Genomic DNA, 15,501 nt, shown 5'->3' on the forward strand with positions numbered 1-15,501 from the left:
CACCACAAACGGCTCCCTCGTCTGATGCGTCCAAACAGTCGGCTTTGGTGTCGCAGATGGAGGATTGTGGGATACAGCGTCCATTGCTACAGGAAAACTCGTCACTGCTACAAGCTGGATGGAAAATAAAATCTCAGTACTAAGGAATAAAAGTTTTTCAAACGTTTTAACAATAACTTTTACATGTAATAGAATTTCTTCAATTTATATAGAAGTTTCTGTTTCTTACAGCAGTTGGCTTCGTCAGATTCATCTGGGCAGTCCACGATTCTATTGCAGTGACTTGTGTTTGTAAAATCGATCTGCCAGGATTTATTGTTCCTGCAGGACAATCTGAAAGAAATCATTTAAATATGACATTCAAATTCAATCTAAAACCTCTCTCTCTTTTATCATTTCAATACTTTTTGGGGGAATTCATGCAAATTTTGGACGTTATAATCTAGTGAATGACTCATTAACTTCAATAGTTAAGCAACACTTAAACTTAACCAATAAGGTGTGTTCCCACTTTGCCTTAACTGTGAAATACAGGAAAGAAAAAGTTAAAAAGTACTAAGGCAAAATAGGAATTTTAGAATTTGTCAATATTATTACTGTGTTGATATAAAAATTTAAATAATAAAAATTTTAGGTTGAATTAAACATTTAATTGGAATTTATGAATACAGTGAATGAAATAATACATGTAATACTCAAAAATACTTTATTCAAATATATAAATCTCTCACCTTAATTCATCTGAGACTTTTATCACATCGAAAAAAAATTTTACAGTTAAGGCAAGATGGGAAAAAAAGCATGGCATTCTAATTAGCACAACTTATTTTCCTATCACAAAGAATACATGTCTTTGCTATCTGAATCATGTACTGAAGCCTACCATAGACTGGGCATTCTCCTGGTGTTATACTGATGTCATCAATAGCCATGTAGGCTTTGTAGTACTTGTTGGAGGCCGGGTACAGTCGGACAAGCTGATAAGCCAGTTCAGCTTCTGACACCAGAGGGAGCTGCATCTGGGCTTTTGTCCAATTAGAGGTGCTCCTGTCAGTAAAGTTCCATAACTCATACACATCTCCTGCAGTTTTCAGACTCACCTGTTGTAAAAGAAAATTGATAAGCATGAAGAGAATTAAAAGAAAGAATATATGTTTTCTATTTGAAAAGCAACAAAAATAAGTATGAAACTAGAACTGTCCAATCGGGACAAAATACCCCCCGCTGGGTTTTTCAGAAGTAAGTTTTTGTATAATAAAATATGTATCAAACAAATTATAAAATTTTTCTTCCAGTGACCTTGAACTTCCCCAAATGACCTTGGGTCAAGGTCATGACACACCCTTGGGTCATGGGCAATCTTTGTGTGAAATAAGAACCTACCAAGTTTATCCATAAAAGATATGTGTCAAACATGAATTTTGAAATTTTTCTCCCAGTGACCTTGAACTTCCCCAAATGACCTTGGGTCAAGGTCATGACACACCCTTGGGTCATGGGCAATCTGTGTGTGAAATGAGAACCTACCAAGTTTATCCATAAGAAAGATATGGACCGGACACGAATTATGAAATTTTTCTTCCAGTGACCTTGAACTTCCCCAAATGACCTTGGGTCAAGGTCATGACACACCCTTAGGTTATGAGCAATCTTAATGTGGAAACAGCATCTAATGTCCCTCTGTAAGAAAGATATGGACCGGACACGATTGCACAATAACTTTTCCATGTAACAAGCAGCAATATTCCTATATAATAACTTTGTTTTCTGAAACTAGATGTTTGTTTTGTACATTTTACACTTACTGAAATTGCTTTAACTCAACTTTGAAAAAAAATAATCAGTTTTTGCCTTATAAAGTTGCCAAATTAATTTATGTCAAATAAATGAGCTTGTTTACAAGAAAGTATGGTGGTACCTTAAATGTCATGTCTGTGCCCGCTCGATAAAAGAAGGTAAGGCAGAACATCTGGCTATTCAAAACGAGATTCTGGGTCATTGTGACATTGTCCCCAATCAGCTGATGTCCATTGGTCAACGCAAACAACATCCACCCTATAGTAAAAGTGTCTATTTAATAGCTTTACTTAAGGAAATGCAAGTACTGTACTGTAACAGTAGAACTTAGTATCTTATCAATTCCTTAACTTGCAGAATATGTTGCTGTGAGTTGGAAGTCTGTATCACTTTTCTCTTAGCATTTTAACCCAATATCTACATGATAGTACATTTTACAATATGTATTAAAATTTAACATGCTAGCAATTATCTCAACTTATACATCACATTTTGTAAATAATTATCATATGCTCTGTTTAATAAGGGCCCTGATCTGGAATAATAAATATATTCTATATCTTGAATTCTCTGATATTTAAAGTCTTCAATTTCTTAGACCCATTGGGTTCAAGACAATGAATGATTTTGGCTGTATGTGTAATTTTTTGGTACATGTAATTCTGTACATTTCCCTGTGGCAAGTCAAGATTTTTTTCCCATGCAGTTTAAATCTTACCATTTGGATCATTGTTAGTGTGCTCATTGAAGGCCTCTTGAAACAGTACCAACTCCTTCAGGTAAGATCCATTTGTCAACAGAAACTCTCCTTTGTCTAGCGTTGTTTGTGATATTCCACACTGTGCTGCCTTCTCAAAATCACAGTTATACCTTGAGGCACTAGCTGAAATAAAATGTCAAACAATGTCATAAGGAAAATTCATTTTTAAAAAAATTCAAAAGAAAAGCATCTTCAAGCTGCCATAATCTTATCTTTTTGATATTTCATTTTTCCCTATTACTTTGTTTCCTACCTTGACAATTGGCCTCATCTTTGTTGCACTGCTTTACTACATTACACTGAGAGGATGGTGGCAGACAGACTGGGTTACCCTTATCATCAGCACAACGGAACAAGCCCTCATCACACACTGGGAAAAAATAATAGATTATTTATCAAAATTTCTAGATTGGACTAAAAAGTACTTTTGCATTCACTGTTTAATAAAGAAAGCATTTTTTTTTTTAATTCTTGCAGCACAGGTGAGCATATATAAGAATGCTCCTTCATTAAATCAGGATTTGAAAAAATAAACCACTCACCCTTTTCAGCACAAGATCCAGGAATGACCTTGACATCATCAATAGCATTCTTCAGCTTGTCCGTGACCTTGAACACTATCTGGTAGGTCCCTGCACTCAGGTCAAAGAACCCTATCCTCCAGTTGTCCTCGTAATTCCCCTGACCCACTAGGTACTTGGTCTCCGCTGGATAGATGGAGCCCGTAGGACTGTACTCCAGGGTCTGGACCAACATGTTGTCGTACAACTCGCCTCGTCGATTATAGTAGAACCTCACACAGGACTGAGATTGAGTCTGGAATTTTGGAGAAGTCAGAATTGCCTCTGACTGGTCTCCATATCTTCCAAACATGTAATGACCTAGAAAACAAATTTTGATTCCAGTTTCAAGTCAAGTTAAGTTTTTTTCTTATTCGATGTTGTTATCATGTTTTATGGCACACATTTTAAGCCAGATTTTTATACCATTTCAGCAGAAAATTTAGTGAGGATTCAATTTCTGGCATTATAAGGAAGGGTTCTGAGATTGCTAAAATTGAATATCACTTATTCAATATTGATCATTATAGCTTTCTCTTCTGACATCGCTAAAATTACTTTTGTCTAAAAATATATGTATTATAATTTTTGGGTGGAAAATTGCTTAGATTGCATCTCCTTAAAATTTCCCTTACCTGGATAATGACCGATGGTGTGGTCAGTCCAGGGAAAACTGGATTGTGCTTGTGAGTTATCAGATCCGTAACTCCAGATGAATCCAGATACACTGTATCCACAGAGATAATTGTCATCAAATGTACAGTTAACAGATATATCTGAAAAAAAGCACAACATACTTTTTATTGCCATAGCACTTTGTAAACACAATTTGAATTAATCTGTTTTTGCAATATTTTCAACACATGGGAAAAAAATAAAAACGTTCTCTAACAATAATGAAAAGAATATTTTTGCTTGGTTCATGTGTAGAGAAAAAGAGCTTGAGCTTTCATTACTAAGTTGATGTGACATAAAATTTAAGTCACTAGACCTATATTTGATCAAGTTCTTGATAAAGCTCACACAAAACCTCAAAATATCTAGCTAACAGCATCTTGTCAAGTTCAATATACCTGTCTAATTTGGCCACAGTAAACCTCTATACTTACTACAAATCCTAGTTTCATCAGAGTTATCCCCACAGTCATTTTGTCGATTACACACCAAATCATTGTCATACAGGCATCTTCCATTGTCACACTGGAACTTACACTCTGAAATTAAAATAACAAGAGATCCTTAAAATAACTTAAACTTAACTTCCAAGTTATAAGACCAAACACTGGAAATGGGACATTGAAAAAATTGTGCACGTTTATCCAAATGAATTTGATTATAAGTATTTGGTAAAAAAATCTACCAGATGTATTGATGTAAAACAATACCTATTTGGGATTTCATCCAAGGGAGATAAGCTGTGACATCAGTAAACACATTAGGAAGGTGTGATACATTGCAGTTAATGGAAACAAAGCTAGAGATACCCACAAGTTTCCAGATTCCAGCATTGTCCTTACACACCAAGGGGCCGCCACTGTCTCCCTACAAAATTTATTGAATATTAATACAAACACATACTAATTAAAAGATTCAAAACATCCTCTCTCCCAACTCATAATAATGCTATTAGGTTAAAGGCATGGTTTTCAAAGATGAACAGGCCTGGGGGCCATAAAACTAAGACAAGCTCACTTTTGATCTCAGTCTCACTTTTTCCAAAGGAATTGATAATAGAAAAAATGTGACTGAGATCAAAAGTGAGCTCATCTAAGTTTTATTGCCCCCAGGCCAAATTGTTTGATCAAATACACATATTCTTATAGATACATGTAATAATAAACTTGTACATACTGTGCAGACAGATTTAAGGCTTGATTCATATCCTGCACAGATGTATCCACTGGTGATGTTTCCGTTCCAGTGTTTCGAGCTGTTACATTTTTGGGTGTCCCATAGCCTCATCTTCAGTTGTTTTAGCATTGTGGAATAGGATTGATCTGTTAAAATTGTTTGAAACATCAGTACAAGAACAGATGATATCTCTTGTTTGTGACATTTTTCTATTCAACAATTTGGTACCAAACAGAATTTTTATTGGACACTTCAAAAATTAATCTTTATTTTTAGAAATACACATGTATCTGGTTATTTTGGTGAATTTTAAACAAATGCGAATACATGAACAATTATTACAGATTAAAATTCAATTCATGTTTTTATTAAAAATACATGTATACAATTAGAGAAAACTTAAATATTATATAAAAATTAAACCCCCCGTCCTAAAAAAAATGAATATATATATATACCCCCAGGTGAAGTGAACCCCCAGCCTGTTGCATAACAGATGGAGGTCTCGGTAAACTTCTCCCCCTCCTCTGGGAAACAAATTGGCTGGATGTAGGGCGTGTACTGGACTGTGTCATTGAGCTCAAACAGAGTAATGTCCCCTGGTCCATACTTCACAAACTTCTCACTGACGTGAATGATTCTTCTGATTCCATATTGCCTCTGTGTGATTTCTACAACACCCCGATTTGTAGCTCCAAGCAGTACATTTCTTTCCACAAGAACAGTTCTGCAATTATTATGAAAATAATGTTGATTAATATATTATCAATAAATGTTATGTAGCTGAATATGGAATTTATTTTATGAGTGGGTCAGGATTTTTCTTTTTTTTGTTTACAGGAGTGCAGAACATTGAATAGCTCCTACTAATAATATCAGCATATTGAATTTGATAAAAAAAAATATCTTGAATATATTTTTTAACTGAAAAACTGAGCTAAATGCAAATTGTGATGGACAGAAAGAAGGAAAGACAGAAGGATGGAAAAATGGAAGACAGACATGACAAACATCATATACTTATATTTAAGCTAGTATTAATATAAATGCGTATTTCTTTAAGGCATAAACAATCTTCCAATACAAATATTTCTAGCATTGTTTATTAACTTACAGACAATGAGTAGCTGTCACCACAAAGTTTGGGGCGATTAGAGAGCCTCCACAGATGTGCTTCACATTATTCCCCAGCTTTATCTGGACAGACACCTGCCAGGGCCAGTGTCCAGGTACCGCATCATTTCCACCAATGATAAAGTTGGTCTGTGAGGAACCAACCAATCTCTGACCACAACCTAAAAATTCAAACAATATATTGCAATAAATTACAAACATTGTAAATCATCATGTATTCTTGTTATGGGGGGGGGGGAATGAAAAAGGATACTTACCTCTGGGCTCACACTTTAATTCTACTACTTGTGCACTCTGACATTCAGACCTGTAAATATATTAATATTCTTTAAAAGATAAGTGAAAATAAACTGGGAACAAAATCATCAAGAGCACCACAAAGCAGAGCATCTCTTTGCAAAAGAACACTTCTTGCACACACTGAGCTACACATTCATAAGTGCATTAATATATACCCTTCATTTTTTTGTGCAAGGGGATATATATGTTACCTGCTGAATCTTTATTTCTCTAAAACCTGTTCTACATAGAGTGGATAGTCAAGGAACACTTAATTACCTGATGACTAGGTTTCCCAGGTAAGATGACACCTGTCCATTACCGTCGAGGTGAGCAAAGTCACGGCTGTAATAGGTCACAGGTTTGGAATAAGTAAAATTCCTGGAAGATAATGAAGATATGGATCAGAGTAAGAGTCAAGAGTGCTTTGTTTGTATTTAGTGGTTTTGTCAGGAACAATGTCCCGAAAACAATACTTTTTACCTCCTTGCATTGTATAATTTATGACAATTTATTACTTTGGATTTACAGAAATAAATAGCCATTAGTTTATCTTATACTTAATCAAAATTTTCCATTGAATCTATGCAATATACTGATATTGTAATCAATCTCAGAACACTGCTACCATTATTTTACTTGTAAAAAGAAGAAATCAATCACTTTGTTTCACCACTTACCCTAGTCCCAGACCCCGACAGACTTCAGCCCCGTAGCTGTCAGACCAAGACTGATAACACAGGGGTAGGCTCCTCTCCTGGTAGGGCAGCATCAGGATAGACTGGGTGGTTAGGCTCACTGTCAAATAATTAACAAACTCTTTTATTCTGATACTTAAATGTAAGTCATCTAAAACATAAGGTGAATACTGTAAAATCATTCATATTGAGCTCCATGGCATAAAAATGTTGAAATCTTACAATATTTCTCTTTTACAACTAAAATTATATGAGTTGTAACAAAATTAAAGACACATTTGAATTACAAAATTACAGCAACAAACAGTCATGAAGGAAAATTTACAACTGTATCTTACAGACACAATTACTGGTACTTAACATACCACAATTCCTTTCATCTGATTGGTCAGGACAGGCTGGCACTTTGTTACATCTTTCTTGAGCTGGGACACAAGTTCCATCCAGGCAGGTGAACTCAGTACTTGAACATGAACCTAAATTATATACAAAATCATTTAAAATTCCAATAAAACATGTTCAGCCTAGGTTCAACATACATGTACATTGTACATGTATTGTGAGGTTAACAAAGATTACAAAACTATTTCAAAATTCTAAATATGGATTAAAATGATAAATAAATTATTGAAGTTGACTGCTCATTGCATTGGTTTATCTGATTGGCTAGAAAATCAACTTCCTGCAGCTGGCTAATCTGATTGGTATAGAAATTCAACATCTCCTGCAGTTGGCTGATCTGATTGGTCTAGAAATTCAACACTTACTGCAGTTGGCTTCATCTGATTGGTCCTGACAGTCTGGCTCTCCATCACACACCCACTCCTTCATTATACAGTGACCATCACTTGGACAGGTGTACTGTTCAGTCTCGCTGCAATCTGTCAAGCATACATTATAATCAATGCAGAAAACATCTTATTTTAACAAATTACTATATATAAAAAAATTGAATTAAATAAAAAGAATATTAAAACATGTTTTTATTTAGTTTTTAAGTATCAAAATTAATTTTTACAATTTAATAGATGATGTTTTCTTCTAAATTTTCCATTGATTGAAAAAAAGATGGTTCAAAAAGAGTTTTTTTTTTAAAACAAAAATTATGTATGCTTTTAATGGTTTATCTCTAAGAATAAAAAAAAACAGGAGACGTTGAAAAAGTAAAAGGGGTTTAGAGTTTCTCCCCTAACAGAAGGTTGAATGGAAATACCACCATAATCAAGGGATCATGTCAGTATAGGTGGGAAAATTCCCTGGCCCTTAAGTCCTAGTGACAACCCTGTTCTTATGTTTACTTACTCTGTCTTGGTTTTGGTGGGATGGTTGTAGTCACAGTGGTGACCCCTGGGAAGGAACTAACGCAGCCCTGGGTAGGGAGCTGATTACAGTATTGTGATTGAGCTAGGGTAAAATTAACACCACATTCTGCCTGCACACCTGCAATACAATACACATTGTGAAAAATTCTCTGACTGAATCACATTTTCATTTTCAACAATATCATGGCAAAATAGCTGCATATTGCTTTCACTGTCAAATATCTTTTCTCAAAAAGACGTATATACCGCATAAGCAGAATTTTTAGCGAGGATTTAATTTTGGCATTTCTAGCAAGGGTACTGAGAACACTAGAACTGAATATCTTTAAAAATTAATTGCTTTTTTTTGTAATAGCTAAAATTACAACTGCCAGAAAATAAAATACATATACCAGTTTTTAAGGACAAATCGCTAAATTTGCGTCTCCCTAAAATTTCCGCTTATATGGTATTTAAGGCCTTTATTAGGCACTTGATAAATTCTTGGGAAAAAAAAATACTGGAACTTACTTAGACAATATTCTTTACAAGGATATTTCTGGACATTGACTTCACAGTCAGGAAACATGAAGGTACACAGGTAATACATGGCACTCTGGGAGCAGGCACTGGCCTTAAATAGGTCAAACACAGATAAACCATCGCTAATGGTGCTGTGTCCAAAACCATTAGGTAACAGTGTTTTGTTACGGCCAACAGACCGGCATTCAGGCACTGGCAGATCCATACAGATATCTTTAAAAGAGCAACATGGGAAATTTTATTACCAGAACCAAGAAGATCACCATATACTGTAAGTCATTTTAATTCCACAGTGTTAAAATTTCACGATTTCTCAAATAGTACCAATCGTGATGGTTTTAATTTCAGGCTGCAAGAAATTAATCTTATATTTTGTATAAGCATTTAAGCATTTTCTAAAACTTATAATAGTATTCACGATGGGTTTAATTTCATGGAAAAATGATAAATCACGAACATAGTGAAATAAAAACCACCGTGATTGTTTGCCAATCTACAGTATTTCCTTAAATTTGTTATAGGCATCATTCCTTCCATTCATGTAATAATGTTTTTATTAGTAAAATATTTTGAAAAAAATACATTCTTAATCAATGTTTATGAAGCTCACCTTGACAAATGTTTTTTAACAGTAAAGCAAACCCTAACATCAAATAAATGCTCTGGTAATGTAGGTATGCAAGTTTAATCATAACAGAGAAGTTTTATACTGGAAATGGAATTTTTCTTAAAACTTTAATCTGTTCAACCATTTGACCATTTGAAAGAGAATGTCAGTCTTGTAGTGTGCATCTTTAGGTGCATCAACCATGCAAGTCTGGTCTCCAAAGGAAATAAAATTCATTGGAAAGAGACCTGCTCTAAAAATTTAAACCTATTCAATCAAATAAAAAATGTAAACCAGATTCATAGGAGGAATGTTTCTAGTCAATCTAGTGTGCAACCTGCAAGTTTGGACCATGTAAAGCTTATTGTTACAGATACACTTGGGAATAGACTTGCTCCAAAAACTTTAGTTACATGTAGGGTGTGCTAATATTGATCATACACATATAGCATAACCTCATCTTGACTGTTGAGGTGAGCTAAAAGTGACTTCGCATATAAGCATGTTTGCTATATCTGTGTTTATAAGCATAACAAAACAAAAACAAAAATAAACCAGGTTCTCAAGTAGAAGTGTTGGACGGAGGCTACAAATCTTCACCCTAAAATATATATTCGCCTTTGTTTTTTTTTTCACATAAAAAAAATCACAGACGTTTAATTAAATAGCTTTCCAAAACAATTTGTATCAATTTGGAATTTCCCAATCTATTAATATATAATATAATCATATAATAATATCTATAAATAAATCCATTAAACCTTCATCTATTCCACTGAAAAAGAACACCCAAGTAATATATAAGCTGAAGAATCTGTATTCAATTTTGTTATCCTTGGATTGGATCTCACCTTGAGGGACAGTGGTAGTGGCGGGAGAAGTGGTAATGGTACTGGTAGTGGTTAAGGGCACTGGATAACATCTACCAGAGCTGACATCAAAAAGCTGGTTACAGTAAGTAAGACTGGCTAACACTGTGCCATTCCCACATTCCTGATTGACAGCTACAACAAAATGCCACAATTACATGTATATATACATAGTGCATTTTAGATTATAACCTTTACATTTTCAGTTATTACAAGGGATGTTCGAAAATTTCGTGGACGATGTCAATCTTCATTATATTACTCACTAGAAATTTAAAATAAGCACAATATAATATGTAAATATATGTATATCTGTTTTGTTGATGCGTGAAGTTTCATTCCATTCGATTTAACAGAAATCAATTTACTTCATTTTAAAATCAAAGTTTTGTACCCCCGGAGCACACTTAATGGCAATGAAACGTCAAAACATAGCGTCAAAATTTCTAAAAAATACTATCCCTATACATTTCACACAGTATAATCCAATGTCCACTCATTAAATCCTTTTTCTAATACTTGACATTTATTTGTTAAGAATTGCTCTTGTAAAATTTCCTTTGTTCAGGTTTTAATTTCTTTTATTATATGATTGAATAATTTCCATTTCTCTGATTGGCTGATATCCAACTATGTTAGAAAAATACTACGTTGTATTGACCTGCACGTGACGTTCCAGGTCAATACAAGGATTTATTTCCTCTACATTGATCTAAAAATAGATTGGGAAATTCCAAATTGATACAAATTGTTTTGGAAAGCTATTTAATTAAACGTCTGTGATTTTTTTTATGTGAAAAAAAAAACAAAAGCGAATATATATTTTAGGGTGAAGATGGTAAGAGGGGATGTATGGACCTCCGTCCAACACTTCTACTTGAGAACCGTTTATTTTTGTTTTTGTTTTTTATACTTTTTGGCAGTCAGGTTTCCCTGATAATAAATACTCCTTCCTTTCAAAATCTATCCTATAAAAAGACTGACATTATATTATTTTTTTTTCTTGGCAACTAAAATTGATTTTAGAAAAAACATTTCAAATTGATACGACTGGTAAGGTTTATTCACATTTTAAGTCTGTTTCTCTCTTGTATTTAGCTAGGACTTAATTAAATACAAGTTAACAAGTAATGAGCTGCATCATTTTATCAGTGAATCATATAATAAAACAATTATTGCTGTTTTTTTCGGTCAATACAATGATTTAGCCATCTTCGAAGTACAATATTCACCTCGCCCTTCGGGCTCGGTGAATATTGTACTCCTCAGATGGCTAAATCATTGTATTGACCTCAAAAAGCAGCAATAATTGTATAATATTACTTAACTCTGCTTTCTCAGGATAAGCAACTCGGAAGCACCTGTGTCATTCCCTTGACATTCCAACTTTATAAAGTTTTTGTTCAGATTTTTACATTTTAACCGTTTCTTCAAAAATTGTCTTTATCCGATACTAAGTCTCTGTCACTCAAATACTGCCTAGACTATTTGTACACACATGCACAACTCCCTTGTGACATACATTCTTGATTCCTCCAACATTTTTAGAGTTTATTCAGGATTTTTCCTCAGTTAAAAACACAAAATTGCATCGTTATCTGCTGCTCCTGCATTGTTTTTGTCATTTTCAATGAGAACTACCTACCTTCTCAAGTTGATTTCTTTTCAACAAAGCAAAATATTAAGCCATAATTTGGAATACGAATCGATGTAATTATTCTTAATTTGAATTTCTAGGTTGTTTTTTGTTTTTGCTCTATTTTACAGAGAATATATATACAGACATTATTTTGTGTATTGTTTGTAACTTACTAAATTTTGACCTGCTCCGCGATTCGATTTTTGCATTTTTAAAATATGGATAAGCTTTGAACAAATCATGATATTTAAGAAAAATTGATACAAATAATTTGAATTTCCTGATAAAATATTTCTACCAATTTTGGATAACATAAGGCATCAAATAAAAAAGATATGACAGAAGTCCATGAACTTTTCGAACCATCCTCTTATATCACAAAAGAAATAACAGCAAACATTTTTGAATGGTTTCAAGGGCAAAATGCAATTTGTTGTTTCCAAAAACCAAACTGTATGATTCTGCAAAATACACTCCAAAGAACCCAGTAAAAAAACGCATTCATGTATTTGATAAATGCAAATTACTGATAGAGTTTTTAAGGGTAGGGTGGGTGGGTGGTGGCAAAAGTTTGAATTTTGTGGGTCACACTAATACCAACAGATTTCCACTCTGACGAACATTTAAAATTTTGTATATGTATTGGTTCATTAAATTTTCTTTTACACAACTACCAGTGAAACTAGAACTGTCCAAACGGGACAAAATACCCCCCGCTGGGTTTTTCAGAAGTAAGTTTTTCCATAAGAAAGATATGGACCAGACACGAATAATGAAATTTTTCTTCCAGTGACCTTGAACTTCCCCAAATGACCTTGGGTCAAGGTCATGATACACCCTTGGGTCATGGTGTGAAATGACAACCTACCAAGTTTATCCATAGGAAAGATATGGACTGGACACCAATTATGAATTTTTTCTTCCAGTGACCTTGAACTTCCCCAAATGACCTTGGGTAAAGGTCATGACACACCCTTGGGTCATGGGCAATCTTTGTGTGAAATGAGAACCTACCAAGTTTATCCATAAGAAAGATATGGACCGGACACAAATTATGAATTTTATTTCCAATGACCTTGAACTTCCCCAAATGACCTTGGGTCAGGTCATGACAAACCCTCAGGTCATGGGCTATCTTTTTGTGAAATGAGAACCTACCAACTTTATCCATCAGAAAGATATGGACCGGACACGAATTATGAAATTTTTCTTCCAGTGACCTTGAACTTCCCCAAATGACCTTGGGTCAAGGTCATGACACTACCTTAGGTCATGGGTAATCTTTGTGTGAAATGACAACCTACCAAGTTTATCCATAAGAAAGATATGGACCGGAAACGAATTATGAAATTTTTCTTCCAGTGACCTTGAACTTCCCCAAATGACCTTGGGTCAAGGTCATGACACACCCTTGGGTCATGGGCAATCTTTGTGTGAAATGAGAACCTACCAAGTTTATTCATAAGAAAGATATGGTCCGGACACGAATTATGAAATTTTTCTTCCAGTGAACTTGAACTTCCCCAAATGACCTTGGGTCAAAGTCATGACACACCCTTAGGTCATGGGCAATCTTTGTGTGGAGTAGTAGATTCTAATGTCCTTCTGTAAGAAAGATATGGACCGGACACAATTGCACAGACAGACGGACAGACGGACAGCTAGACAGACAGACAGACGGACAGACGGACAAGGTGATTCCTATATACCTCCCCAAACTTCGTTTGCGGGGGGGTATAATTATATTACAAAGTACCAGTGAAAAGTTTTGGTCCCCCTTCCCCCGAATTAAAATAATTCCACACTATAGATATACCTAGTTGACTCATTGTGGATGATACTTCCTAAGAAGAAGAGGATCAAGGAATGCCCATTATGGCATAAAATATAATTAATGGTCCAACACCTCACAGACCAGTCCAACATCTCACCTACCATTCCAACATCACAAATTTTTTGGACCGCTCAGTAAAAAGTATTGGAAATGCTAGAATCTCCCAATAGTCTAAAATCTGATCATACCTATGCAGTCTTCCTTGCAAGCATATTTCACAGATCCTGTCGTCTCGTCACAAGGTGGAAAAAGCATCATACAAGAGTAAAATAAAGCCGTATCCGAACAGCTCTGCTGCTTGAGCTGATCAAAATAAGTCTTAGCAGTGGCCAGATCAGTGTGTCCAAATGTGTTGGGTAATTTTGTATAATTCAGTCCAAGAGCTGTGCATTCAGGTGCATTTACAGCTAGACACTTATCTGAAGAAAAAAAACACTTATGTTCCTCGATGAATGTATAAAATAATGTAAACTTCATAAAATGGTTATGCCAGATTTACTTTCTAGCTAATGCACTGTAACACACCTTTGACTTCACAGGTTGGTAGTCGTTGGCAGTAGGCAGGGTTGGCCAGTATCAGTCCAGGACATACGTTCTGTGCATCTGTCAAGTAAAAAAAAAATATTGTCAACACCAAGTTAAGAGAAGACTGTCTTTATCTTATTACTGATCTGTACTTTTTATTAGCACCTTTAACATCTAAAGACAATCACAGGACTATTGGTCACAGAGAGTGTTAGTCAAATAAACATAGAAACGTAAAAAAAAGCAATCGAATATATATGGGAGCGGGGTCTAAGAACATGCTAAAATTTTAATCGCTAAATTAGTCAATACTCTTCTTAATGTCCATTTGCAAAGAGCTGAAAGCATGCGCCCGCTAAAATAAATTACTCCAAAATTATTGGCATACCTCTGAGTGGGCAAAATGCCAAATTTTACACCTTTATGTTGACAGAACATGTTAGCCATAAAAAAAATCAAAAGTAAATGTATTTTTTTTTTTATAATTTCTGAGTTCCAAACTATTTAACTTAGAAAAAGTAAGTACTCTTGGAAGTTGAAAGCTGGGTTGCCAGAGAGGGAGGTGTAATTATTACACAATATGTTGGCAGGTAGCCAGAGAGGGAGGTGTAATTATTACACAATATGCTGGCTAAAGGTGGAAGGTGTAATTATTACACAACATGCTGGCTAAAGGTTCTATAGTAAATATACCTACCATAACAAAGATCGCTGCATGGATACTTGAAGTCCCCTGTATTAACATCACAGCCTGGGAAAAACAAATCACAGATGTAAAACATTGTACTATCTGTGCAGCTTTGGTTCTTGTAGGAGTTGAAATTCTTAATGGCGGCTTCTACGGTTGTATCACCGAACAAATTGGGAAGCATAAAAACGGTATGATTGACGGCAAGGCACTCTGGGATAGTGTTGGTAAAACACAAACCTACAAAGCAAAATAGTCAGGAAATATATTCCACAATTACAAAGAAAGGTACACAGTCAAATAAAATCATTGTAAAATATTGAAACTAGATCTATTTTTACAAGCACAATCCATGGTACATGTACATGTTTTTGCTGTACTTATTTTTAAAATTTACTCAATAAAACTGGAATTAG

The 15,501-nt window shown here is 34.7% G+C and overlaps 1 protein-coding gene across 1 annotated transcript in view; it reads right to left on the reverse strand.

Moving 5' to 3' along the window:
- LOC134230762 (uncharacterized) overlaps positions 1-15,501 on the reverse strand; it is a 38,025-nt gene that overhangs the window by 2,987 nt on the left and 19,537 nt on the right. The window contains 25 exon segments of the mRNA XM_062712601.1: positions 4-114; positions 230-313; positions 316-333; positions 884-1,100; positions 1,919-2,055; positions 2,516-2,680; positions 2,811-2,927; positions 3,100-3,438; positions 3,753-3,893; positions 4,227-4,331; positions 4,503-4,659; positions 4,969-5,114; positions 5,427-5,695; positions 6,083-6,263; positions 6,360-6,409; positions 6,661-6,762; positions 7,062-7,179; positions 7,445-7,555; positions 7,847-7,960; positions 8,382-8,519; positions 8,912-9,136; positions 10,382-10,534; positions 14,061-14,291; positions 14,398-14,475; positions 15,095-15,325. Coding sequence (XP_062568585.1) covers positions 4-114; positions 230-313; positions 316-333; positions 884-1,100; positions 1,919-2,055; positions 2,516-2,680; positions 2,811-2,927; positions 3,100-3,438; positions 3,753-3,893; positions 4,227-4,331; positions 4,503-4,659; positions 4,969-5,114; positions 5,427-5,695; positions 6,083-6,263; positions 6,360-6,409; positions 6,661-6,762; positions 7,062-7,179; positions 7,445-7,555; positions 7,847-7,960; positions 8,382-8,519; positions 8,912-9,136; positions 10,382-10,534; positions 14,061-14,291; positions 14,398-14,475; positions 15,095-15,325 — 3,738 coding nt within the window.

The sequence above is a fragment of the Saccostrea cucullata genome, unplaced genomic scaffold (assembly GCF_032062105.1).
Source record: "Saccostrea cucullata isolate Sc308-1 unplaced genomic scaffold, CSIRO_AGI_Scuc_v1 ctg136, whole genome shotgun sequence".
NCBI lineage: Eukaryota > Metazoa > Mollusca > Bivalvia > Ostreida > Ostreidae > Saccostrea > Saccostrea cuccullata.